Below are 27,490 nucleotides of genomic sequence, written 5' to 3' on the forward strand. Positions count from 1 at the left end.
GTAATAATATTACTTTTTATCCTGTATTTCTAAGCCAATAAATGCAGCCTTGGTGACCATAAGAGATCTTACTGACCTCTGTCTACTGCTTAAAGGTGAAGTGTCTTTTAAAATGCTTTCAACAATCCCAGTTTAATCTGCAGAGAGGACTATAAGGAGCTGTTTGTTGGTCGAGTTCTCTTAAGAGTGTACACTATGTGGTGCTTTCAACAATGCTTTGTTAGTTGTAGCGGCCTGACGCTGTGGCATTGACTCAGTCTGCAGTACCCAGAGAAAGCTATCCGTTAGCATTCCTATTTATTTCAGTGTAATGTTTAGGACATCTGTTTACAATTCATTTTTTTAATTATTATGATTATTTTGTCACTTTGTTTGGTTCTGCTAGCTGCTAGCTGAGTCTATCTTGTAGCTTACTTTTAGCTACTCTCATAAACATTGTTTCCGCAGCACAATTTCCTTACGCTGTCTCCATTTCAAATTCTGTGTGTGCGCACTCGCAGCAGACATCCCGTCGTAAGGTGGGCTTCAAAAGGGTCATGTCTGGAGGTAGTTATGTGATTAGCATAATTAGCCTCAGTGTGATAGCCACATCCTGCTGGGAACTCAGGTGATGGCAGAGGAGGAGGAGCTGAGGTGTCCTAGCTCTGTGATCCTGTGCTGTAAAATGACAAATTACCACCCGTTTATCCTAGAGGTGTTTGTGACACTGATCTCAAACACTGATAACTCTCTCCCTCTCTCTCTCTCAGATAGCTTTTTCTCCATCTCTCTCTCTATTGTTTGTTGTCATCTACTGTATAAAGAGAAACACATTTAAGTCAATTAATTGGCCATTTCAAAGTACAAATATTGGATTATAGGCCTATTAATTGTATGTTAAATAATAAAAGATTTTTACAAAAATGAATCTTACCATTTTACATTTTTGTTGATGAATGCATGCAATGCAGCATTCTCTTACATATAGCATTTGAAAATATGAAGTTTTGAGCTGCAACCAGCCTTGTCTCCTTTTTAACAGTAGGGGCCAGTGTTGAGAAAATATTGTTTTTTGATTGACAAACCTGGATTAAAATCCCAACATAAAACATATTATTTTAATCAATTATTGTTTTTTAGTTAACCAAACAAAGTGCATCACCATCAATTTAATCATTCGACTTAAATATGGTTATTGTTATTATTATTGTAGTCAATTATGTCATATTTTTCTTCAAATTTAAGTTGATTAAAATTCAGAGTGGTGAAGTTTTCCTTAACTTTTACCTGCTTTAAAGTCACTGATCATTATTTTCCTGATGTAATCTTGTTAAATAAATTTTGATGAGCTGGCATTTTTTCTCTTTTACTATTTTGTGTGCAGGTCTTCATACTCAAATTTAAAAGTATCTTCTGTTCAGTGTTGTAATCACACACTCTCAGAAAAAAAATGGTACAAAAGCTGTCACTAGGACGGTACCCTTTAAAAAGGTTCTAATATTTACCATTTAGGTACTATATGGAGACTTTTGGTACCAATATGTACTTCTTAAAGTACTAATATGCACTCTTTAGGTACAAATGTGTACCTTTTGAAAGGGTACCGACCCAATGACAGCTTTTGTACCTTTTTATTCTGAGAGTGCAGGATCACAAAGTACCCTCAGCCCCAGATAAATCAAAGCGGAGTGTGATTAAACAAGCTTTTCACTTCCTGTCTGAGAAATTCTTACACATGCAAACCCACATACCCACACTTTCATTATTTTGAAAGTAGAAATACCAATACAAGTAAATGTGTGTGGCCAGAAATACAGATGGGAAGCAGATAAGAAGAGTGATCCCTGGAAAAAGAGCTAGAGTATTTCGGAAAGAGAAACACAACAGCTGTTAGACTTTTTTTTTAAGCCGTGACATTTAAGACTTTCTGAACAGTGGTAATGATTTTTAGCTCCAAGAAAATGGTGCATTTCTGAAGAAATAGCAAAAAAGAGAGGTGTTTAATGGGAACTAGTGCATTCCAGGCATGTTTCTGGTCCGTTTGCACACATAAAATGTGATATTAAAGAGAGCCGCAGTAAAAGGCAGAGGAAGGGTGTGACTCGAGAGAAGATGAGGAAAGAATAGAACAGGTGTGCTCCATGCGGGCCATGCAGAAGCCATTGTACCACCCATGTCTTGTGACTTTTACAAGTCTGCAAAAGATAAAGTGTGCATTTAGGCATCAAACCATTGTCAGACAATGCTGTAAATGCTCCTTTTATTGTCATCAACAATCTGCTCTGCCTTTACATACTGCATGTTGCAGTTTAAACTGACCACAAAAACACACATAAACTCAATTTCACCTCAGACGCCTGTCATTGCAATAGCCATATTGGCTTGTGAATTTGTGCTGTGAATGGGCATCTTGCATAGCCACAAGCTGCCGGACGAAGCGGTCAAACCTGTGTTTTTATGTTTGCAAACGTGATTCTCTCTGTACTAAACACTCTCCCACTGTTAGTCCATTTGACGCCAAGGTCACAGGCACAGGATGACCAGATTAACATGGATTAGCGGGAAGGTCTGTATTATTCCAGGACTGCGGTGTGTACGGTTCACACACACACACACACACACACACACACACACACACACACACACACACACACACACACACACACACACACACACACACACACACACACACACACACACACACACACACTTTTGTACAGCTCTTTGTGAGGACATTCATTGACACAATGCAATCTCCAGCTCCTTAACCTTACCCATCAAATCTAAGTGCCTAACCCAGTGGTCTCAAACTCAATTCCTGGAGGGCCACAGCTCTGCACAGTTTAGCTCCAACCAGCTCAAACTCACACCTGCAAGGAAGTTTCTAGTAATCCTGAAGACCTTGATTAGCTGGATCAGGTGTGTTTGATTAGGGTTGGAGCAAAACTGTGCAGAACTCTGGCCCTCCAGGAATTGAGTTTGAGACCACTGGCCTAACCCAAACCATTACCATAAACCTACCCTTAACCTAATTATAACCTTGTTCCTGAAACTAAGGACTGGCCAACATGTCCCCCTTTACTTTCTTTGTCCTCACTCTGATGGTCTAAAACTCAAAGTGGTCCTCACAAAGATAGTTGTACAAGTACACACACACACACACACACACACACACACACACACACACACACACACACACACACACACACACACACACTCAAATGCATGCCCCCACATGCACACAAGGATGTTCACTTCTCAAATATGTACACATGGGGGCTCTCATTCACTTTGATGTCTACACCAAGCGACAAGCTATTATTCGTATTTGTATCAGTTACTTTGTGCTGAAAAGACTTTTTTGTATGGATGATTATGTATGAGAACTATTTTAATAAAATACTCCTCAGCTCCTAACTGGATTAGGCCCTATAGCTTATTTATAGACAGAAAATGTTTTTTTTTTGTTGCCTTTTTACCAGTCTTATTGCACCATATTGTATTCATGATTGTGGTTACATTTGCTGTTCATTTTAATATTGTGAGATAATGCAGCTCGGTAATTCTTCTATATAATTACTTTTGGTTTGTTTTGATGATCCAAACTCTGTTTAATATAACTGAAAGATTTTTCCATCTTTGATGTTTTTTTTCTTCCCTGTCATACACTGGGGGGAAAAATGATGTAGGATTTACTTTAAACAATTTTCACTTAGAAATTACTTGTAAATTCCAAAAATAATTCCACAGAAACTCCTCAATCTCCGAACTGGATGTATGTATAGCTAATTTATGGGCATAAAATTAATTTATTTTCATCTGTACAAACTCTGTGTATGATTTTACATTAATAATCATATCAGAACACCCTTCTTTTTTGTATTCCCGATTAAAATCCCCCTTTGGACCAGCTCTTACACTGGCCCATTAGAAGATTAAGGGCAAACGGAGTGCAGACTGTACCACCTGCATTATGCCCGAAATGGGGGGGGGGACTTGAGGTGGAAATGGAACAGTGTAAGTGCAGATGCTGCAGATGGGCTTATTCTGGTGTAAGGGTTAGTTTATGTGGCTGACGGCCGCTAACCGCAGCAGGTGAGCTTGTGCACGAAGATGCACAAAGATGAATGGAATGAGTGTTGAAGGGCAGCTGACCTGGCTTAGGAACAGTTGCCGTAGCTGTCCTTCCTGAACAATGGCTTTTGCCTGCTGTGTTCCTGTCAGATCCAGAGGTATGTCCTTCTGTGCATTCCTTTCCAGTTTATCCAGTCATAGAATTCTGTTCTCTCTCTTCCTGTGGTTTAAATTGGTATTCATTTTTATATTGTTTGTGAAATAATTTAGCTCGTTTATTGATAGATCAGTTACTGTTTGGTCTGTTTTGACAGTCCAAACTCTATTATATAACTGTAAGATATTTGCTTCTCTTCTTCTTGTCTAGTGCTTTCCTGGAATTCACTGAAAAAAATGAGTGTACGATTTACTTTCAAACCATTTTAACTCAGAAATTGCTAATCCATCCACCTTGTTATTTCAAATCTGAGATTGTTTTTGATTTGTTCTAGAAACGATATGCCTGCCATAGTGATGATGTCTCTGTCACGCAGACTGTCTGTCTATGCTTGGTGTGACATGTTGGATCATGCATTTGTGTAAACCGTAAAGTACTGTGTTGTTTCATGCTAAATTACAGCGTTGAAGATGCTGATCGACTGTTGTCTTTCTTTTCCATGGAGGTTTTAGCTGGCTGAGGTTTATTCCCTGCATTGTATTACGTGTATGCAATATTGACAAAAATATAATTTTTTCTGGGATTTTGATAACAATATTATTAATAATTTGAATATTGAATTTTTTTTAATGAAATGAAATACTCAATTTAAAAAAAAACTGCTTAAGTCTTATCGAGTGAGTCGTTGAATCATTAATTTAACTGATTCGTTCAAACAGCTGATTCAGGAACAGAGAGACACAGCAGTTCTATTGCGGCTTTGTTTGGAACTATTTTCATTGACAAAATAGAGCAAAAAGAGAGAGCCTACAAAATATAACTTAATTTATAACTCTAAATATAACTTACAATTTATTTTCTTGTTTATTGAACAGTTGTATAAAAATCAACATCACATTTGCATATTTTATAGACGATACATATCGCACACCTCCATATTGTATCCGAACATCTGATTCTGAATCTGGTATATGAATTCAGAGGTTTGTGTGTCATTGTCATTTCCATAGTTTATGTATGTGTGGTGTGGGGAGCATGCAGGGTTGGTGATTTGACACATGTCTATTAAAAAGAAATTATCCTCCAATGAACTGATGAATTTAGTGTGTTGATTATATAGTTTCGCAAAAATGAAAATTCTGTCATTATATACTAACGCTTGTGTCGAGTCAGTCCTGCAACCTGTTATTTTTATATTTATAGTTAACTTATAGTGAGACACTTTAAAGAATCGTCACACAGTTTTTCACCATACAATGACGGTTGTTAGCTGTTATGCCTCAAAAAGGACAAAAACACTGCAAAAGTAGTCCATATAGCTATTGTATTGCTTCAGAGGGCTTGGAATGTAGTGCACAAGTTTTTTGGACTACTTTTGTGGTGGTCTAATTATGCTTTTTGACAGTCATTGTCATTATGCGAAGAAATGTGAAGAATCTTCGAAAAACAGATGAAAACATGTAATAACTGCATAATATTTAGGTGAACTATCCCTTTAAGAAAATCTGATTCATTAAACTGACACACTGGCAGAGAGAGAGAGAGAGAGAGAGAGAGAGAGAGAGAGAGAGAGAGAGAGAGAGAGAGAGAGAGAGAGAGAGAGAGAGAGAGAGAGAGAGAGAACATATAAACTCAACAGCTCATCTGATCTGCTTATCTTGTCCTCTGTCTGAAATCTGTTTATTACTCTCTTCTATTATTTGTGGGAAATAAGGCTCAGAATGATGGAGCTAAAACAGGAATCAAAGTGAATAAGTAGCTTTTTAAAAAATGGATGCTTGATCCTCACCCAATAATGTTTTATTCTTTGACTGTTATAAGCTGTGTGTGTGTGTGTGTGTGTGTGTGTGTGTGTGTGTGTGTGTGTGTGCGTGCGTGCGTGCGTGCGTGCGTGCGTGCGTGCGTGCGTGCGTGCGTGCGTGCGTGCGTGTGTGTGTGTGTGGGAGCAGTGCAGTGGTCAGCACTACAGGAGGCAGCAGTCAGTCCTCATGCTTCAGTGATTCTGCTATGGCTCATTTGTAAAGGTCTATAAGTCAAGTCTCCACAGGGCCCCTCAAGCCAGCCATGGTGCCCTCAAATCAGGCTTATCTTATCAGACCCTCTTTAAATGGAGGGTGGGGATATACTTTTAGGATGAACTGCTTTGGATTTTAGGAAACATGCATCTGCATAAATAGCTCTGTGTTTACCTTTGGGATATAAGTAAATGATTAATGTATGAGTTGTACTGTGTCTTGATGTTTAGCCTTCCTCTTCCATGGTTTTGATTTATCAACATTTTATGCATTACACAAATACCTAGTGATAACATTTTTCACCTGGAGTTAATTGCATGTCAGCACATCCATAAGAAACATTTAATTTATTTATGCATGTCACTTAGGTAGAAGGTTGACAAAATGTTACATTTTCCTATTAAGACTGTAATGAACCGCATTTATTTCAAATCGATTTTTTTGTAACAATATAAAAGTCTTTAGTTTCACTTTTGATAAATTTTATGCGTCCTTTGCTGAATAAAATAGGAAAATAATGAATAGGAAAACAAAGTAACTTGTGTTACTTATTTGAAAAAGTAACTCAGATATATATATATTTTTAAAATGTAAAAGTAGTCTAATGCGTTACTTTCCTAGCTACTTGAAAAAAATTATCTGATTATCACTCACTATACATGTAATGCATTACCCCTAACACTGTTCAAGAGATTGATAGAAATACCAATATAAATGAGATTGATAGAAATGCCAATATAATGTGTTAAAATTAAATCAAAAAATAATATAACTTTTCGCTAATTTATATACACAAACGGCTTCTTAAATTGTAAAATTTACTGAAAGTGTCTTGGCATATCAGTTGGAACGTAATTATAAAACATGTCACAAGAGGTTCAACCGGTGTAAACATTGGGATCCCCTGCTGTATGGGAAGGAAAGTGCACCTCGAAGAGGTTCAGATATATTAATAGATCTAGTCCATAGACTTGTTATTGCTGTGTAGTATCAGTGGGTATTAAGCACTCCGCAGAGGGACCAGCTGTGAGACACTGAGTCCCCAGCCCCCATCACAGAGACTCTATCTCCATCCATACAGCAGGCAGCTGGACGGATTCAGCTAACAATCTGCTTTTATGTAATAAATGCATTTATCATTGATCAGTTGGTGCATGAGGGTTCCTCATGTTTTTGTTTAATGCCGTTTAGTGCTTTATTATTAAGTCTACCAATAGATAAATTCACTATTTGATTTTCCCAGATCTCAGCAATGTCTTTCTCTGCTCGGCAAGCTTGACCTAGATTCAACTATGCTAGCGCTCCGACTGCTAATGACTAGAGCATCTGTATATAAAAGAAGAATTGCAATGATGATTTGTGTTGCGTGAATGTAATTTAATGTAGTCTGGTTTCTTTTACTTTGCATAGTTTTTAGAAATGCCCAATACATTGGCGGTCATATTGATGTTCATTTTAGCGATATCAAGCTGATAAGTAAAATATCTGATATATTAAATCGGATAAAATATAGCAAAAAGATAATGGAACCTCACATTAATTCGCAGGTGTTTCATTGAGTTTTTTATTATTTGAAAGTCATATTTTTCCTTTTTTTCTTTTGGTTGCCCATGATTTATTTTATTCGAATGGTTCGTTATTGGCCTACATTTGTTAAATGCTTGTGTTGTGAAACATGTTAGAGATCTAGACTTTTATGGTAAGCATTTTTATTTTGTAATCACTATAGACTGATACATAACCAATAGCCAATACACAACCGTTCATTTATTTTAATTTAATTTCAAAATTAATACTTTTATTTAGCTGGGACACATTTATATTGATCAAAAGTAATTTATTATGTTCTATTTCAAATAAATGTCAAATAAAAGTTTCTATTCATCAAAGAATCCTGAAAATAATAATTATTATGAATTCTTGAGCACCAAATAAGCATATGCAGAATGATTTCTGATGGATCATGTGACACTGAAGACTGGATTCACACAGCTTCTGAAATTTCAGCTTTGCCATCACAGGAACAAATATACTTTAAAGTATATTAAAATAAATAAAACAGTTATTTTAAATTGTTATAATATTTTACAGTATTGCTGTTTTTATAGTATTTTTGATCCAATAAATGAAGCCTTGATAAACATTAAGGACTTATTTAAAAAATAATAATACTGAACCTGAACTTTTGAGCCGTATATCAGATATGAAAAACAAATTCTAAATTCTTTCTATAAAGAAAAAAAAATCTATACTTCAACATTCAAAATAGTCACATGTTGATGTCAGATTTGTGAAATTTTCTTCCACCAAGATGGAGCTGTGATATTTTCGAGGCAGGATTGTGTTGTTGTATAAAGTGGATACTTGATCGTATATGGTATGGTTGTATAGAGTGAATATTTTGGTAGTTTCATTATTTTAATTAGAACCTTTTTCTCTGTATTGTCCTTCTGTACAACTAATAAGAGATGTGTCAGTACTTTTTCTTTGCCTTGCTGCTGGCAGAGTCCTGACTCACATTGCTGACTGTGCACCTGCTGGAGACAGAACGAAAGAAAAAAGAGAGAGAGAGAGAGAGAGAGAGAGAGAGAGAGAGAGAGAGAGAGAGAGAGAGAGAGAGAGAGAGAGCAGCTCTCCCAGTCTTGCAGTAGTTCCAGCAGAATCCTTCACTCCTTCATTCTGTATGCTCAGTCCAGGGAGAGATGGGTAACTCTCAGAGGAAGATACCTGGCTGTGGCTTGAAAAAAAGGAGGAGGACAAAGAGGGGTAGTAAAAACACACGCCAGAGAGCAGGCACAACAGGTAAGACGACTATTTTAGACAAGGATAGTGATATAGGTTCCCTGCAGAGGTGAATGCAGGTAGTTCACGAACTACAATATAGATGACCATCGTTTTAACTCATTTACTTTGCATTCTGGTGCAATTATACTGCAGCGTACTGCTTGCTCACTAAGTACTGACCTCTACATGAATCGAACCCTCCCATAACTGCGGTGTTCAAAGGCACTTTACTGGACAGTGAGACTTTTGATGCTTTTGTGATTTAAATTATGTAATGCTCATTGAAGACATGCATGAAAACCATGTGTGCTTTGAGTTTATTTAAAAAAAATGCCCATTTACTGTGACTAATGGCATAATAAGAGTCTCAGACTATTATATCACAACATGTAACTCTACTCTACTATGTTTCATACTATGCTTCCTCTTTGGCTGAACTCATTTACAATTGAATGTCTTGTCCAAAATGTCCAAGTGCAGAGGGAATGATAGAGGTCAGGTCACGCATGTGCCGCATGAGGATCAGTGCTTGATAATGAGGGGCAGATACGAAAAGAACAGCAGAGCAGTGCTGAGTAATAGTCTGCTTACCGCATTCACACATCATTACAGCACACGTTCAAATGGAGGGGAGGAGAGATGAGGAGCATGTGAGGTGGTATTAGATCAAAACACCAACTTCTTTCCAAAGCTGGTATTTAATGAAATCTACATTTCTGTATAATCATGTATATGTATAACGTTTCTGTATAATCATGTATACGTTTACGTATAGGCTTAATCATGTACAGGTATAAATATAATGATATGTAATCAGTGTTTTTCTCACCTTGTCCTTCATTTTATAGTTGATAAGATAGTTACAAACTTATAGTTACATCTTATAACTTATAGTTTTCATTAAGGTTGTCGCAATGAATTCTGGTATTGCCTTCTCTATATTATAAATATGTATACTATTCAAATGTTTGATGTCAGTAAAGACAGTGAAAAAAAAGGACTTGACAGGACTTAAAAATAAATACCAGGGGAAATGAATAAGGTTCTTAAACCTGCAGTCCGTAACTTTTGGCGCTCTAGCGGTTGATTGTAGCAGGTACTGGTCTACTCTGCAGTGGTACAACCCGAACCATTCTAAAATACTCAGATTATAAACTCTTATTATAGGTGTACCGTAGTGATTCAGGATAAGACAAAAACACGGTTTGTAAAACGGATTTTTGGTGTACCCGCTTATTATGTAAATTTTGAACACAAAAAAGTTACGAACTGCAGCTTTAAGTAGATAAAGCAAAAACAAAAACTGGCCCACTACCAGAGACAAAATATTATTGTAGACTATCAATGGGAGGCTCTTAATTTCAATTGAAGCATGAATGCACTTAATCCCGATTTAAATTCCACTCACTAGCTCAGGTCTGAATACATCAGTAATGTGTCAATCAGGTGTGTTTAAGAGACAAGTAGTTAAAGCCTATCTGAAATATTAAGCTGAAATTTAAATCTAAATAATACAATTAAGTTTCCACTGGCAACTAATTGAAATATCTTTGATATCATTTGATTTCCCTTTTATACAGACAAATTTCAACAAGCAGAATTAGTCTTTAACTAGTTGATTAGCATTTGGGTAAAAGTCAATATATAAATGTATAAAATGTAAGAAGTAAAATTATTTTGAAAAAAGGGCCTTGCATCATTTGTTTTGCAGACACAAATAGGTTTGATACTAACGTTGATATCTCTTGCAATGCACTTCATTTATTTAAGTTTAGCTTAATTGTAAATATGTGATGCCACTTTATAAATGTATGATTAATTGTGCTCATTAGCCTACTAACATTTAGTTTCGAGCTGTCTCATTTATCAGTGCAAGTTACCATAAAACATGAAAAGACATTTAACAGTGTAAAAAGGTATCAGGTTAGCATTGCTGAGCAAAAACATTGTTCATTTTAATGGTTCTCTGCTTGTGTTTAGAATTCTCTGCTTGTGTGTGTGTGTGTGTGTGTGTGTGTGTGTGTGTGTGTGTGTGTGTGTGTGTGTGTGTGTGTGTGTGTGTGTGTGTGTGTGTGTGTGTGTGTGTGTGTGTGTGAGAGAGACGAGAGAGACGATGTGTTCATTTCTGTAAAAGACTGGGCTTGTCATGGTTTACCTCATTGTTAATAAGCATTAAAATGTTTTCTCTCTCAATGTCAGCTTGAACTATCTGCATCATATTTAGACATAGCTTTCAGAAATATAAGATCCCTTTGGGGCGCCCTTCAGGAAACCCCTTCATGTGGATCTGGGGAAAAAAATCTTCCCAGACCCTTCCTTGAGAAGCCACTTCTGTTTTGCATTACACTTTCGAGTAATATGTCCTAAGACATTTGTTCTATTTACATACAACAAAGGGTTTGTTGCTTTAAAATCCAGTGTTTTTCTATGCATCCATCATCATCAGCCCTCCACCCTTTTCTCTGTGGTCTTCTAAGAGAGGAAATGCATTTCTGGTATTATTCTGTTGATCACGGCCTGATAAGGATCTGCTAATTCATTGTAAATTAGATATGAAGGGTTGCTTGGATACAGATGACTCTGGTAGTTCAAGGGGACCACTGTGCATTGAATACTGATGGGCAGATGCTCCTTTATAGAAGAGAGGAGGAGACAGGAAGCTGGGGGAAAGAGAAAAAGATAGAGGGAGAAATACTAATGAAGCCGTCTTTCACCTTCATCTCAGAATGTCATTTGTTGTATTATAATCCATAATACTGATTACAGTGAATGAAAATGGAAACACACTACCGTTCAAAAGTTTGGGCCAGTAAGATTTTTTTTACATGTTTTTGAAAGTATTTTTCTGCTCACCCAGGTTGCATTAATTTGTTTTAAAAATACTGCAAAAATATTAATATTGTGAATATTATTTTCAAGTTTTATTTTCATATTTAAAATGTAATTTATTTCTGTCATGGAAAAGCTGAAATTTCAGCATCATAACTCCAGTTTTCAGTGTCACATGATACTTCAGAAATCATTCTAATGCTGATTTGGTGGTCAAGAAACATTTCTTATTATTATCATAACTTTTTAGGATTCTTTGATAAATAGAAACTTCAAAAGTAAGGTATTTTATTAGAAATAAAAATATTTTGTAACATTATAAATATATTTACTGTCAATTTAGATGCTGAAAGGATGTATTAATATATGCTCCTTTAATATATATATATATAAGTGTGTGTGTGTGTGTGTGTGTGTGTGTGTGTGTGTGTGTGTGTGTGTGTGTGTGTGTGTGTGTGTGTATGCACACACAGAGTTAGGTCCATATATATTTGGACACAGGCACAGTTTCATAATGTTGGCTCTTTATGACACCAGAATAAAATAAAAATGGTACAATCAAGATGAAGTTGAAGTGTTATTTTTTTTTAAGAAATACATGCTGGATCGGGTTAAAAAACAGGTTTTTGACTTGCCCATTGCAGAATATTCCACTTCTTTTCCTTCAAAAACTCCTGTATTGCTTTTGCAGTGTTTTGGATCATTGTCCATCTGTACCGTGAAGCAGCAAATCCAATCAACTTTGCTGGATTTGACTGAATCTGGGCAGACAGTCACAGTATATCCCTATAGACTTCTGCCACATTATCAATAAGTGCTACTGGAGGCCATGCATGCCCATGCCATCACACTGCCTCCACCGTGTTTTACAGATGACGTTGTATGCTTTTGATCATGAGCTGTTCCAAGCCTTCTCCATACATTTTTCTTCTTTTCATTCTGGTACAGGTTGATCTTAGTTTCATCTGTCCAAAGAGTCCTTTTCCAGAACTGGTCAGGCTTTTTTTTAGATGGGTTTTTTTTTGGCAAAGTCTAATCTGGCCTTTTTATTCTTGAGGCTTATGAATGGTTTGTACCTTGTGGTGAACAGTGTGTATTTCTCTCGTGAAGTCTGCTCTTGATTGTAGACTTTGACGATGACATGTTTAGCTTCTGGAGAGTGTTCTTCACTTGGCTGGATGTTGTGCATGTGTTTTTCTTTATCATGGAGTGGATCCTGCAATCATCTCTGTTGTCTTCTGTGGACGTCCAGGCCTTTTTATGTTGCTGAGCTCACCAGTGCATTATTTTTTTCTCAGAATGTACTAAACTGTTGATTAGGCCACTCCTAATGTTCCTGCTATATCTCTGATGGATGCGTTTTTTTTTTTTTTTTTTTTTTAAAAGCCTAATGATGACCTGTTTGACTTGTATAGAGAGATCCTTTGACGGCAGGATCTGGGTTTACAGCAACAGCTTCTAAATGCAAATACCACACTTAGAGTCCAGAACTTTTACCTGCTTAAACGAAGGAATAGCCCACACCTGTCCAAGAAACAGCTTTTGAGTCAATTGTTCATTCATTTTGAGGGGCTTGAATATGTTTTGGTTAATGTCTTAAAATTGTGGGTTTATATAGTATTCCTTTCGGGTTTTTCTTCATAATTTGGAGAAGGGTCCTCATGGAAATGCCCTAATAGGATTCCAACATAACACAAAATAACAAGTATTTATTTATTTATATGTTTGTAGAACATCACACATTTCCGGATTTGTAAGTCCTTTGTGATTACCATGAACTATTCAAGAGTTTCCATATGATTCCAACAAAATATAAATGCATGGGTTCTGATAAGGATTACATAATATTCAATCAAATCAAATAAGCACAAAAAAATGTAGGAATTATAGGATCTTGTTCTGACATTGTCATTTCTCTGTTTTTCTCTCTAGCGGTATCAAATCTGGACATTGAGAATAAACTGACATCCCACTATCAGGCTTCATGGAATCAGCAACACAATCTGTTCCACACTTGTACACGGCCACCATGTCTAGAGGAGTTACACCGACATGCCAAGCTCAACCTGCGGGCTCTGCACAGAGGTACTGAGTGAGGCTTTTGGGCCTACTTTTTTTGGGGGTTCTAAACCATAGTGGGGTCAAAATGGCCATTAGATTTTTTTATAAAGTTATTTTTCATCCAAACATATCTTATACCACAACAATTGTAACTAAATTCCCACTGTGGTTCAGTGGTCTGCCCAGGGCCACAATGGTGATAGATCAGCATAGAGAAGTGAGATGAGAATTATGATCCTGTAGTTCCCCTCTGGGATCAATAAAGTGTTTCTATGTTGTCCTCAACATTTATCAAGTTACTGGGTCTACTTGGAAATTAACCTCTGACCTTAGTGAGAGGTCACTAACCTCTCACTCCCATCTTCCAATCTCGCTATATGTCACCTTTGAAATCTCATTAATTCTCAGTATATATGGAAAGATTTTTCCTGTGAAGATAATTTGATATTTGCATAATACACTTTTTAAATAAGTGAGTTTGAAATTTTACTTGAAATTTATGTGGATCTATATAATCAAATAATTCATTTTATAAAATAATAATCAATAAAAATGAAATAATATTAGATATTAATTTATTTGTATAAGGGAAAAAATGACACAAATGCATTTAGAGGCAGATGTTGGAGGAGTTTAGTAATTCATATATCTGATTCATACTGCCACCTTGTGTTTGAATGATGAAATTTGATCTGGCACTGCCTTAAGCTCAATTTGAACCATCATAGCATAATTCATATTTTTCCCTTGAATCAATTTTACTTTCATTAATTACACATAAAATGTGACCAGAACATTGATTTGACATTTTTAGCATGCAATAAATCCATTAGAGGACTTCTACACATGAAACATTTTAGTTAGCAGTTGACAGTCTGCAAAATTCTGTAAAACAGAAGTTGTTATAATTTATACTTCAGTTTAGACTGAAATTGCTTAGTAAACTGAAGTGTGTGTGTGTGTGTGTGTGTGTGTGTGTGTGTGTGTGTGTGTGTGTGTGTGTGTGTGTGTGTGTGTGTGTGTGTGTGTGTGTGTTTGTGTGTGTGTGTGTGTGTGTGTGTGTGTACTTTACAGACCAGCAGCAGCGTCAGCGTTCAACCAGCAGAGAGCGTGGTCGGGTCACAATATCAATATCTGTGGCCCCGCCCATGCCAACCTTCCCTTCAGCTCACAAACTTAGACGGCGGGAGCAGAGGGGGCGACACTCACGCCTGGTGGTAAGGCACTCAAAATTTAACCGCCGGTCATGAAGGACATATAGGCTGTGTCCCAATTCAAAGTCTGCATCCTTTCGAAGGCCGTGAAGTTTGGACTGAACATTTTTAAATGGTACGGTTTAGCTTTAGGGGATTGTTCTTGTCGCCTAGCAACTGTGACAGCCGCCGTTGATGAGTGACAGTAACGTTCATTCTAGACTTTTTTGAAAGTTATATTAAACGGTTATTATTAAATTATATTAAAGTTATATTAAACTGTCTGAAAACAATACAGGGTTCACAAACTGTTTAAATACGTCCACCATGGTCCTTTTTTGTATATAATAAAGAGTATAAACTATATATAATGATTTCTTAGTAAGATATGTCAACATTTTAACCTTTTTTTATTACACATTTGTATCAGATATTTGAGTAAGTTGAAATCCAATACAAGCGTAATTCAGCAGTTTCTCTCAAAAATATCCTGTCGTCACTGTTGCAAAGAATTCTGGGGTAGGCAAGGCCGCGAAGGATTCATCAGTTGTATCCTTCATTTCATGGGAAACGAAGGACGCATTTGGAGGCCTCATTTGAAGGAGCCTTCAAATTTTGACAGTCTTCATCACGCCGCGGGGATGCAATCGTCCTTCGGCCTCTGGGACGCAGGGATGACGTCAGAACCCTGAAGACCGGTTCATTCGGTTCATCCGGAATTCGCCAGTGGTTCCCTTGAGATTTTCCTGTGGGTTTTTATTATGGGGATTTTCAATTTATGAGTAAAATAAGAACTTTGGTAAACATCGGTTGATGATATTTGGACGTTTTGTTCTATAACATTAATTACACACACCCAAAAGCTGTTATGATTATTTAAAAAAAACATATTTCTTATAAGTTACTAAATCAGAAAGTTTGGGGTGTGAGTGTGTGAAATTTATGCCGTAGAACAGAACATTCAAGTATCGTCAACTTATGTTTCGCAAAGATCTTATTTTACTCATAAATTAAAAAACCTCATTATAAAAACCCATAGGAAGATTTAGTCTTCCGGGTCTTGTCTGTAGAGAGGAGGTCCAAAGATCGGTGCTTCTCAGCTGGTTTTGTTTCAAGGACCTAGAATGTAGAATGTCAAGTGGTGACCTAATTCAGTACTATAATTGTTTATCTTGCAAAACATAAACTGTTATAAGACAAACAAAATATTTTTGGCCTAAGCTAGCACACTCTCTCCTGCCATGCACACCAGGAGAGGAGCGTTAGAGAGAGTGATGTGCAGACTATCCAGAGGAAGGTAAAGACTATCTGTTTGATTTCATTGTTGTAACATGTCAGTTTGTTTTTGTACTTCCTTCTGTGTTCATTGTGTGCTGTTTCCCGCCATTCCTTTGTTTCCATGGTCACCATCATCATTAGTTCTTTTGGTTCAGCTGTGTGTCTTCAATTATCTTGTTAATCAGTTTAATCAGTTCCTCCGTCACCTGTATATATTCCCTGTGATCTCCCTCTGTCTTGGTCGGCTCTCGTTTTTATTCGGTCTGAGTTGTGTTGTTCTCTCCGATTTCTCCAAGTGATTATTAAATATTTAAATATTTGTTCCAAGACATTCTCCTTCGCCGTGTGCTCTCCTTACCACACGACCGTGACAATTGTATTGTTCTGTGATACCATCCCATTATAACATATTTTGTCACGTTTCAAAAGGTTTTTTTTGACTTGCTAAGTCCCGAGAACATTACAAAACATTACGAACAAAGTTGATAAACCAAATATTAAATGGCAAATTACTTTTTTCTGTTTTACATCAATTCTGTGTTCAGTGTCCAGTATGAGACATGAAAATAAATATTGCTATAATAATCAATAATGCACATTTACTGCCCTATAATTCTTTTATACATTAAAGTGTCAGTGCATAATTGCATGGTGTAAAGGCCAATTCACATTGCACCGACAGCCGGGTTTTTTCGGATCAGTGTGTTTCCCCTGTTGACGTTGGGCGGCTCTCATTTTCGCCAGTTGAACATGTTGAATCAGTGTTTGTCAGGTCTTGGAATGTCTTAAAAGTGACGGACTGTAATCTGTTGACTGTGGCCGTTGGTCGGCGTCTGTCGGTGCAATGTGAATTGACCTTAAAATGCTGCTTAGTCCAACTGCTCAGTATAGTGTACAGCGAAGTGTCACTAAACTAAGAAATGTCACTAAACTAAGAGTTGTGTAGGAACACTCAAACGTTGGTCTGAAAACATGTTACCATATTGCAAAAAGTATGTTAGGTGATTGGAGTGAGGGTTATTTAAAAAAAAAAATTTTTACATCTTTTGAATGTTTTACATGTTTTCATAAGGTAACATGCACAAGAAATCAGTTGCTGCATGTGATTTTAAGGGTGGTGAAAGATATTCTGGGTTCTTTATCTGTTTTCTTCCTTACATTTAACTGCTGCAGGAAAGACCAGCCAAGGAGGGTGAATTCAAACCCGTCCTCAGAAAGGTAAATTACATAATTTTGTGATGTAAAAACAGGACCCTGGCCTAACAGGACCCACTGTTATTACAAATTTACTAAATTCCTTCTCCATCAGATTACAACCTTTCATTTCAGCTTGTATGTTGCAGATGTGAAGCACAAGCCAGAGTGTGTATATGTTACCTTTCGTTGTAACTCCGAGTTACGTCGGATGACGACGAATGGGGTTTCGCTTAGAAAGCCTATCAACTTTGAGTATTACAAAACGAGCCAATGGCAAAGAAATGCCATGGGTCTGCGGAATTTGCATAGCGTATCTCCGCCCTACCTTGTGGGTATACAAGGAGGACGCCGGCAACATGCAGATATGTTTTCACTTCGTAGCCAAGTTAATCCTTCGTTCCACAAGCCATCTCTGAACTGTCAGCTTTACAGACGAGCGAGATTCTCTGGTGTTGGTGTGACGGCGATCTCCCGGCGAGTGCGCGCATACTGCTTATCTGTGCAGTGGTTTGCCAGTGAGTGTGTTTCTCCCCGGGCGCTTCAACACTCTCAGGGTATCTTTTCTCTCACAAAAGAGCTCGCATGCGGCACGTCTTTTTCTGGTTGCGGTTGACTCATTTCCGATTTTGATGGGCACATTCTCTGCTCTGCGTGCTTGGGCTTGATCACGCTAGAGCAGCGTTTGTGGATGACTCACGTTCTCCCCGCGGGAACGTGACCATCACGTCATTACGGTCGAGACTCAGTGATCTCGTGAGAGAGAGAGTCCCCTCATCCACACCCCGATCTAACACTCTCCACGTGAGGTGCTACTTCGACTGGTGGCCAGGGTGACCTGAGGGAGTTGGTGTGGAACAAAGGCGCCGACTATCCGTCCGTGCCCCACGCCCCCCTCTTCATTGACGCAACCTGTGAACGATCACGGGACGCCCGTGGGCCCGTCTTCAGACCCCCCGCGGGTTTCCTTTGACGTTCCAGAATCGGATCTGTTGTCCATCGCAGCATCACAGGGCGGGCTAGAATCTTCAGGAAGTGAAGATTTGACAGTGCTGCCACTTTCGGGTGTGCATATGGCATTTGTCGAGTCAGATCCTGAGATGACGGCCATGCTTTCCCGGGCCGCCGCGAGCGTCGGACTAGAGTGGAACCTTCCACCCTGTCCTGTGAGCTCGCTGCTGCATGATTGGTTTTTGGGTGTGGCCGCTGACCCTGTCGGCGTCCACTCCAATACCTTTCTTCCCGGATGTGCATCAGGTGATCTCGAAATCCTCGAAGACCCTGTCTTCCAGCGATCCCTCGTTGATCTTCTGCGCCCTTCCTCCCCTCCACGGGGCCGCTACCCATGGGTACACTGGGGTCCCCCGGTTGAACGCTCTGTTGTGATACTAAAATAACTGTGTCCTCAGAGTGCTTCTTCTCGGCACGATCCTAAGCACCCGTCCGAAGCCTGTAGTTTTTCGTCTACACTTGTGGCGAAATCCTATAGTGCCCAGAACATGCAGCCGCCTCACTGCATGCCATGACCATTCTGCTGGTCTACCTGGCCCAGGTGCTCATGGACATGCAGGAGGGTAGGACTGACCCGGGGCTCTTCATCGAGCTGCGCGCCGCCACTGACCTTGCTCACCGAGCGACGAAAGTGGCCGCATCCAGGCTGGGTCAGGTGATATCCACCATTCAGAAAACCGGTGGGTTACGGCCAATCCTGGACCTGCGCGTGCTGAATCGCTCCCTTCACAGGCTGCCGTTCAAGATGCTCACTGCCAAGCGCATTTTCGAATGTGTACGGCCACAGGATTGGTTTGCAGCGATCGACCTGAAGGACGCCTACTTTCATGTCTCCATTCTCCCTCGACACAGACCGTTCCTGCGGTTTGGTTTCGAGGGGCAGGCATATCAGTACGCGGTTCTCCCATTTGGGTTAGCCCCGTCTCCTCGCGTCTTCACGAAGGTCGTCGAGGCAGCCCTTCGGGAACACGGGGTTCGCATCCTGAACTATCTCGACGACTGGCTGAACCTAGCTCACTCGCGAGATCAGGTTTGCGAACACAGGGATCTAGTGCTCCGGCACCTAGCCCGTCTGGGCCTTCGGGTCAACTGGGAGAAGAGCAAACTCTGCCCCGTACAGAGGATCTCTTTTCTCGGTATGGAAATCGACTCGGTCGCCATGTCCGCGCAGCTTACGAGCGAGCGAGCGCAGTCACTGCTGACTTGCTCCTCCATGGGCTGGGGCGCCATGTCTAATGGACGTGCTGCTGCAGGCTCCTGGACAGGACCCTTCCGCCTATGGCACATCAATTGCCTCGAGTTGCTGCCTGTACGTTTTGCTCTGCGCCGCTTACGGGCCTTGCTCAAGGGCCAACACGTACTAGTCCGATCAAACAATACCGTGACTGTAGCGTACATCAACCGCCAAGGTGGTCTGCGCTCCCGCCGTATGTCGCAACTCGCCCGCCAACCTCCTCTTATGGAGTCAGAAGCATCTGAGGTTGCTTCGTGCCATTTATATCCCCGGAGCTCTGAACTGTGTAGCCGACGAGCTCTCACGGTTGCGGCTCCTCCAGGGGGAATGGCGGCTCCATCCCCCGTCGGTTCAGCTGATTTGGGACCAGTTCGGGGACGCACAGATAGATCTGTTTGCCTCTCACGACTAGACCCATTGCGCCCGGTTTTATTCCCTGACGAGGGCACGCTCGGCACGGATGCTCTGGCGCACAACTGGCCGCAGGGCCGCAAGTATGCGTTTCCCACCAGTGAGCCTTCTTGCGCAGACCTTGCGCAAGATCAGGGAGGACGAGGAGCAGGTCATTCTGGTTGCGCCTTACTGGCCCGGCCGGACCTTGTTCTCCGAACTAGTACTCCTCGCGACAGCACCTCCCTGGCCGATTCCTCTGAGGAAGGACCTCCTTTCTCAGGGACGGGGCACCCCTGGCACCCTCGTCCCGATCTTTGGAACCTCCACGTGTGGCTCCTGGATGGGACGAGGCAGGTTTGAGTACCCTACCACCAGCGGTGGTGGCTACCATCACTTCCGCTAGAGCTTCGTCCACAAGACTCCTCTATGCGTTGAAGTGGAACCTCTTCGTCAACTGGTGCTCTTCTCGCCAAGAAGACCCCCGGAAATGTTCGATCAGCGTCGTGCTTTCCTTCCTACAAGATGGGTTGGAGCGAAGGCTGTCTCCCTCCACCCTAAAAGTCTATGTCGCCGCCATTGCCACACAGCATGACTTTGTTGAAGGTAAGTCTTTGGGGAGGCACGAACTGATCGTCAGGTTCCTGAGAGGAGCGAGGAGACTGAATCCTCCTCGCCCTCCTCTCGTTCCCTCTTGGGACCTCTCAGTGGTGTTAACTGCCCTGCAGAGTGCTCCCTTTGAGCCTCTGCAATCAGTGGAGCTTAAGTTCCTGTCAATGAAGACAGCGCTCCTGGTTGCACTGGCCTCCATCAAGAGGGTAGGGGACCTGCATGCATTCTCCGTTGACGTAGCGTGCCTGGAATTCGGGCCGGCTTACTCTCACGTGATCCTGAGACCCCGGCCTGGATATGTGCCCAAGGTTCCTACCACTCCCTTCCGGGACCAGGTGGTGAACCTGCAAGCGCTGCCTCTGGAGGAGGCAGACCCAGCCTTGGCACTGCTCTGTCCAGTATGCGCCCTCCGCGCCTATGTAGACAGAACGCAGTGTTTCAGGACCTCAGACCAGCTCTTTGTCTGTTATGGTGGGAAGCTGAAGGGAAAGGCTCTCTCAAAGCAGAGGTTGTCTCACTGGATAGTGGACGCCATTGCTTTGGCTTACTAGCAGCAAGGTCGACCATGCCCCCTTGGTGTGACTGCCCACTCCACCCGGAGTGTGGCGTCCTCTTGGGCTCTAGCGCATGGCGCCTTGCTGACAGACATCTGCAGAGCTGCAGGCTGGGCGACACCGAACACATTCGCCAGATTCTACAATCTCCGAGTGGAGCCTGTGTCCTCTCATGTACTCGCTTCGACCAGCTAGTACTGGACCCGCTCAGGTGTCTTCGCTTGCTCGCCATTCCACTCCACGGACTGGATACGGGTGATATTTTCCTCAGGTGAGCTTCCCCAAAAGCCCTGAGTTCCTCCAGCACTCCTGACGTCAGCGCCAGTGTCTATTGCCTGCGCGTCGGCTAGGTGCCTCCCGTGTGCATGGTCCCTCCTCTGAGCGACCCCCACATGTGTATTTCCGCTGTAAGCTTCTCTGAGCATGTGTCTTTCCCTTGGCAAGCCACCTTGCCACCCCTGGGGTTGAAATATTCCACCTGCGGCTGGACACCCCAGTGTTCTCCATATTCATCCTTCGGGTCATATGTGTATTCTCTAAGTCCCCCCCTCTGGGTTGGCAATAATTGCATTTTCCCCTAAACCTTGGGATATGCTCCCCAGTGTACCTTGGTATTCCTGTGCTAAATAGGAGTCCTTCGTCCATGCCAGTCTCACGACAGGGATCTCAGATTTACGCAGGGCACTGGAAGCAGCCGAGAAGGTGGCGTGATTTGACTGGTAACCCCATTCGTCGTCATCCGACGTAACTCGGAGTGACAACGAAAGGGAATGTCTCGGTTACGTATGTAACCCTCATTCCCTGAGTAGGGAACGGAGACGTTACGTCTTCCTGCCACTTTCCGCTGTACCGCGGGGATCGCCTGAAGCTCAGTCCTGGCTCCTCAGCGAAGAAACATATCTGCATGTTGCCGGCGTCCTCCTTTTATACCCACGAGGTAGGGCGGAGATACGCTATGCAAATTCCGCAGACCCATGGCATTTCTTTGCAATTGGCTCGTTTTGTAATACTCGAAGTTGATAGGCTTTCTAAGCGAAACCCCATTCGTCGTCATCCGACGTAACGTCTCCGTTCCCTACTCAGGCAACGAGGGTTACATACGTAACCGATACGTTCTCCCTGTTTCCTAACAGCATGCTCATTCCATGGACTTCATAAAAACATCACATCAGACTTTTATTTTGATTTAATGAAATCAAATACATGGTGCCATTTTTTTTGTCATTGGTTTAGTTCTATTTTCCATCTTTTAATTTTAGTATCAGCGCTCCCGTTCCTCCTCCCCTGTTCAGTGTTGTTACTTCATTCCTTGGATGAGAAAGGTATTTTACTCACTTAAAGACAGCTTGTTAACTCTAACTCTTAACATTTTCTTGTTCTCCTTGTCCTAACCTAATCATGTAAGAACAAGACTTCCTCGATGTGTAAATATGTGTGTTTAGCTATTAAGTTTGTTTGCTCTTCTTTTGCAAAGAATCTGTAAAGATTAATATTTGGAATTGCTAATAAAATTATCATAGTTCCATGTACAAATAAATCCTAATGATAATTAAGTAAATTATTTCACAAGATATTTTTGTATTTATAACCATAATCAGTTAATGAATATGTGCTATAATATAAATGATAATTTAATTATAAGTTTGTTAATTGACAACATTTTAAAGGGGGCATTTTACATTTAAAATTTTTGTGTAAGTAAAACAGATTTCTTTCATGATTTTTCCAAGGATTTCCTTTCTTATTTACTCTCTAGGGTGAAACCTGACCTTCATGAAAGACAATATTTTATACATTTGCACGTTTTTTTCTTGTTCTAAAGAAGTACCTAATCTCTATGCCTTGTCCATTGCTTTATGCCTCCTCATCTCAAAGCTGCATTTCTTATTCCCATCTATCTGTGTTGTTTTGACAATACATGTATGTATGTATGTATGTACATGACTATTTCATATAGTTGTGGCCAAAATATCTTCATTGTTAGTTTTGAGGAAAAAGTCAAGCATCAGTTAGTGCTTAGTTAGCTATTTTGTATTTTTATTATATATTTGCTGTGAAATTCAAACATTTAAGAGATATGTTTTTTTGTTTGTTTTTTAAGCTGTGGGGGCCACTGTATAAAATCTTGTGATCCTGTGGATAACATTTTATTCTTACATTCAACTGTGTCTTTACATTCTGTGTATTTTGATTGACATATTAAATCATCAATCTGGTTCTAAATAGAGCTAACCATTGTAATATCATCCCATGTTAGGCTGGTACCAACACAGAAACAGATGGAGAATTGCCTGTGATGAGCCATAGGCCTAAATGTCCTGTTCCCAATGTACCTACCACCCTGGACAAACAGACCAACTGGTCCAAAGGCCTGCCTCTTCCAACACCAGAAGAGAGAACAGGGAATGACTCTAATGTGATTTCATCCTGTATAATTCCAATAAATGTTTCTGGTAAAGCAACTACTTCAGATTCAATACAAACTAACACAAAAAAGGACTATGACATATGCTCAGCTGGTACTGAGGGTCATTATTTTTTTTCACAGGTGTTGGATTTGACAGAGAAGCCAGTGCTCGCTGCTCTCTTGTTCACTCACAGTCAGTTCTACAGAGACGTCGGAAACTCAGGAGGCGAAAAACGATCACTGGCATCCCCAAACGGGTTCAACAAGACATGGGTATGGTCAGCTAATACTTTCCATCTAAAGTTCCAGTTTATCAAAGGAACTTTATTTGTAAAAAATTCTGTTCATTTTACATATAACATTTTCTTTCGTTTTATCTGCATATAGTTTTAGTTTAATTATTCATTTTCTAATTTACCTGTAGATTCTGATGAATCACCTGTGGCTAGAGAGAGAACAGTGATTATCCATGCCAACCCACACAAGTCACTGTGGCGTGAGGAGCTCTCCCTGAGTGGCAGAGTATTGCACACCAAGGACTCTGGCTGTCAGACAGATGACTTCCTGATTGCTGCTCCATCCCGGAGGCGTATCCGTGCCCAGAGGGGTCAGGGAATTCCAGCTTCTCTCTCACACTCCACTGGAAACATCACCTCCCTGCCGGATCGCTCTGATACCGTGTATGCTGCAGCAACAGCCACCCGTGTTCGTTCTAGAAGTCTTCCACGTGAGGGTGGCCGACTTCTGGATGAGGACCAAGATGACAGTGATGATGATGATGAGGATGATGATGAAGATGATGAAGAGGAAGATGAGGAGCTCTCTCCGTATGAAGCAGAGGACTTCCTGCCAGGTCCAGGACAGAGAATTCCAAAGGATGAGGAAGAGAGTACTGATGACCAAGCCATGCCAGAGCTACAGTTTGGAACTCTCAAGCGTATGCAGCATTCGGATAGCCCTGACCACGCATGGATGGAGAGAGGGAGATCCAGGCTCCCACGCAAAGTTGACATGGGAAGCTGTGAGATTTCATCCAGCTCAGATACTTTCAGCAGCCCCATTCACTCTGCCTCTACTACAGGAGTGCTTGGCAGCCAGATCGACCATAAAGAGGATCACCAGTCCTCAAGTGGCAACTGGAGCGGAAGCAGCTCCACTTGCCCATCGCAGACGTCTGAGACTCTTCCGCCTGCTGCCTCCCCTCCCCTGACTGGATCCTCACACTGTGATTCAGAACTCTCCCTCAATACTGGGTCCCATGTCATTGATGATTCCACTGGCTTCATAATTGATCCCTACCACATGGACAAGCCACAAGGACAGGGGCAACGATCTAATTCTTTTACCTCATCGGCTACTGATCAGATGGATGATGCCGGGGTCAGCACTGCTAGTGATGGTGAGTGGAACTGTGCCCAGGAACAGCAGGATCAGCCCTGCCCCCAAGACTTCAGCCCAAAGCATTCCAGAGAGGATGAGAGCGGCGTCAGCTGCCCCAGTTATTCTAGTGGGGAAACTTACGAGAGCTTCGGTGACCAAGCAACTGCGAGGAAATCTGAAATGCACTACATTGTTGATACTGAAAGATTCTATTCCTCCATGCACTTTGACTGTGGTCTTAAGGATAGCAGAAGCTACTACAACTATGCAGCCATTGAACCAGACTGTGGCCCAAGTGGGAATATAGCACCTGGCATGGGTGAATACCTTCAGTCAGAGTACAGTGCCACCAGGACACTGGACAGACCGTGTCTCTCCTTAAGAAAACCAAAGGCCAAGCCACCCCCACCAAAACGTAGCTCTTCATTAAAGGAAACAAGCAGTGGTATGAACGTTCTAGAGCAGAGCGAACCAAAGATTACTTGCGAGTTGCCGCTGCCCTTGTCTTCCAGGGAGATGAAACTGCAGCTTGACTTGGCTGGTTCTGCAGGGCACCTTGAGACTGCAGGTCTTGAGTCACTTGGCGCATGGGGAGTGGAGAATGTCAGGGACATACTTGACTGCTCCTCTCCATTCAGTTCCTCAGACACACATTCCTTTAAGGATGAAGGTGCTGTGCAAGCAGACTATGCAGACCTCTGGCTCCACAATGACTTGAAATCAAATGACCCTTACCGGTCTCTGTCCAACTCTAGTGCTGCTACGGGTACAACTGTTATTGAATGCATCAAGTCATCAGAAAGTGCAGAAATGCAAGCCTGTCAACCCAGGTCAAGACCTACTTCTCCAACTCTTCCTCCACCTGAAGGTGACTTGAAGCTGACTTCCCCTGAAAAGCTGGCAGGCTTAGCATCCCCTTCCAGTGGATATTCCAGTCAGTCTGAAACACCTACATCTTCCTTCCCCTCCACTTTCTTCCCAGGGCCCCTGTCTCCAACCAGTGGCAAGAGGAAACCCAAAGTCCCTGAAAGGAAGTCCTCCCTTTGCTCCCTACAACAGCCACAGCTTTTAGTAAGAGACCCAGGCATTTCCACCAGGAGGGAAACTGACTTCCATGCCATACCCCCTAGTCACCTCGACCTAAGTGCTCTTCACAGCAAGCACTTTGCTCACAGAAATCAGATGCACATCCTCCACCAGAATAAGCAGAAGGCTGCCATAGCTGCTGCTGCTGCTGCTGAAGCACGCACTGCAGCAGCCGCTGCCGCTGCTGCAGAGGCTCGCATTGCAGCTGCAGCTTCCACTTCAGAGAGTGCAACAAGCACAGCACCCAGCTCAGCCCATTTGGCTATCACTCCAACTGTTCTTAGATCAGTGCAACTGCGATCTATTTGTAGACCAGCTGAAGGGAACCAAGGTTATGCTCTGGCCACTGTAAATCCAGTAACACGACCCAAGTATCCCACAGTGATAACTGACGCCCCATCCTCTAGCAATAGGCACAACCGGAAACCGCCAGCCTACAAACCCCCTACGGCACAGTTCTGTGAATCACAAGTTCCACTGGTGGAAAACATTGTTCTTCCCCAGGAGGAAGTGAGAGTGAGACAGGAGAGGCTTGGTCCTGGTACTTACTGGGCAATGACTGCTTTCAGAACTCCTGTAGATCCTTGTCCTGAAAAAGAAGACTCTTCAACAAGGTCATCTCAAAGTTTTGAGCAAGAACAAGACAGCAGAAGGTACCCAGATGTGCAACTAACAGTATCACCAGGGAGACTAAAACAAGATATTAATCAACTTTCGCGGCCAGAGCCTTTAGCACAGCCCATGTGTTTGGCCAGTACAATGGCGCCTCCAGCTTATAGTGAGATACAAAGGAGCAATTTTGCACTGTGCAGCAGTCCTGACAAAGTGCCTGTTTCAACTCAAGAGGCATCGCACACTTACACAATCAGGGATGTACAAGGCAGAGAGGAGGATTATGAGACATCAGGTGTCGCAACCAGAAGTGCCTCACGGGACATGAGGGAAGAAGAGTCGACCCCGGACACAGAGGACTACTTCAGCAAGGGTAATTGTCCTGTAAAAAACGGCAAGATATTAAAGTGATCTGATTTATAGTACCATGACTATATGCAATGATAACAAGGACTGTAAACATGCCTTGGCTTTTCTCTTTCAATATTTTAAATCAACTTCTAAAGTTTCTGGCTCTGTGCATAGTATAGTCACAAAACACAGCAAACTCCAGGCAGAGTCAGTGATTGTTTTTATTTCACCTCTAGAGGCCGCTATTCCAAAACAGCAACTACCTGTATACAACCATACTGTAGTAGGT

General features: G+C 41.5%; 1 protein-coding gene across 7 annotated transcripts in view; it reads left to right on the forward strand.

Moving 5' to 3' along the window:
* Nucleotides 1-27,490, forward strand: part of nhsb (Nance-Horan syndrome b (congenital cataracts and dental anomalies)) — a 65,011-nt gene that overhangs the window by 33,297 nt on the left and 4,224 nt on the right. For 2 of the 7 annotated variants that reach the window (XM_077203692.1, XM_077203698.1), the window contains exons 2-9: nucleotides 13,771-13,923; nucleotides 14,974-15,116; nucleotides 16,345-16,389; nucleotides 17,544-17,588; nucleotides 22,625-22,687; nucleotides 23,623-23,818; nucleotides 23,914-24,045; nucleotides 24,197-27,223. In XM_077203692.1, coding sequence (XP_077059807.1) covers nucleotides 13,771-13,923; nucleotides 14,974-15,116; nucleotides 16,345-16,389; nucleotides 17,544-17,588; nucleotides 22,625-22,687; nucleotides 23,623-23,818; nucleotides 23,914-24,045; nucleotides 24,197-27,223 — 3,804 coding nt within the window. Of the gene's footprint in view, nucleotides 1-4,112; nucleotides 4,212-13,770; nucleotides 13,924-14,973; nucleotides 15,117-16,344; nucleotides 16,390-17,543; nucleotides 17,589-22,624; nucleotides 22,688-23,622; nucleotides 23,819-23,913; nucleotides 24,046-24,196; nucleotides 27,224-27,490 lie in introns of those variants that run through there. The other 5 variants (XM_077203697.1, XM_077203694.1, XM_077203693.1 and 2 more) reach the window with 5 other exon arrangements.

Source organism: Siphateles boraxobius, unplaced genomic scaffold (genome assembly GCF_051911475.1).
Source record: "Siphateles boraxobius isolate OS27281-9 unplaced genomic scaffold, OSU_SipBor_1 5, whole genome shotgun sequence".
In the NCBI taxonomy this organism is placed as follows: domain Eukaryota; kingdom Metazoa; phylum Chordata; class Actinopteri; order Cypriniformes; family Leuciscidae; genus Siphateles; species Siphateles boraxobius.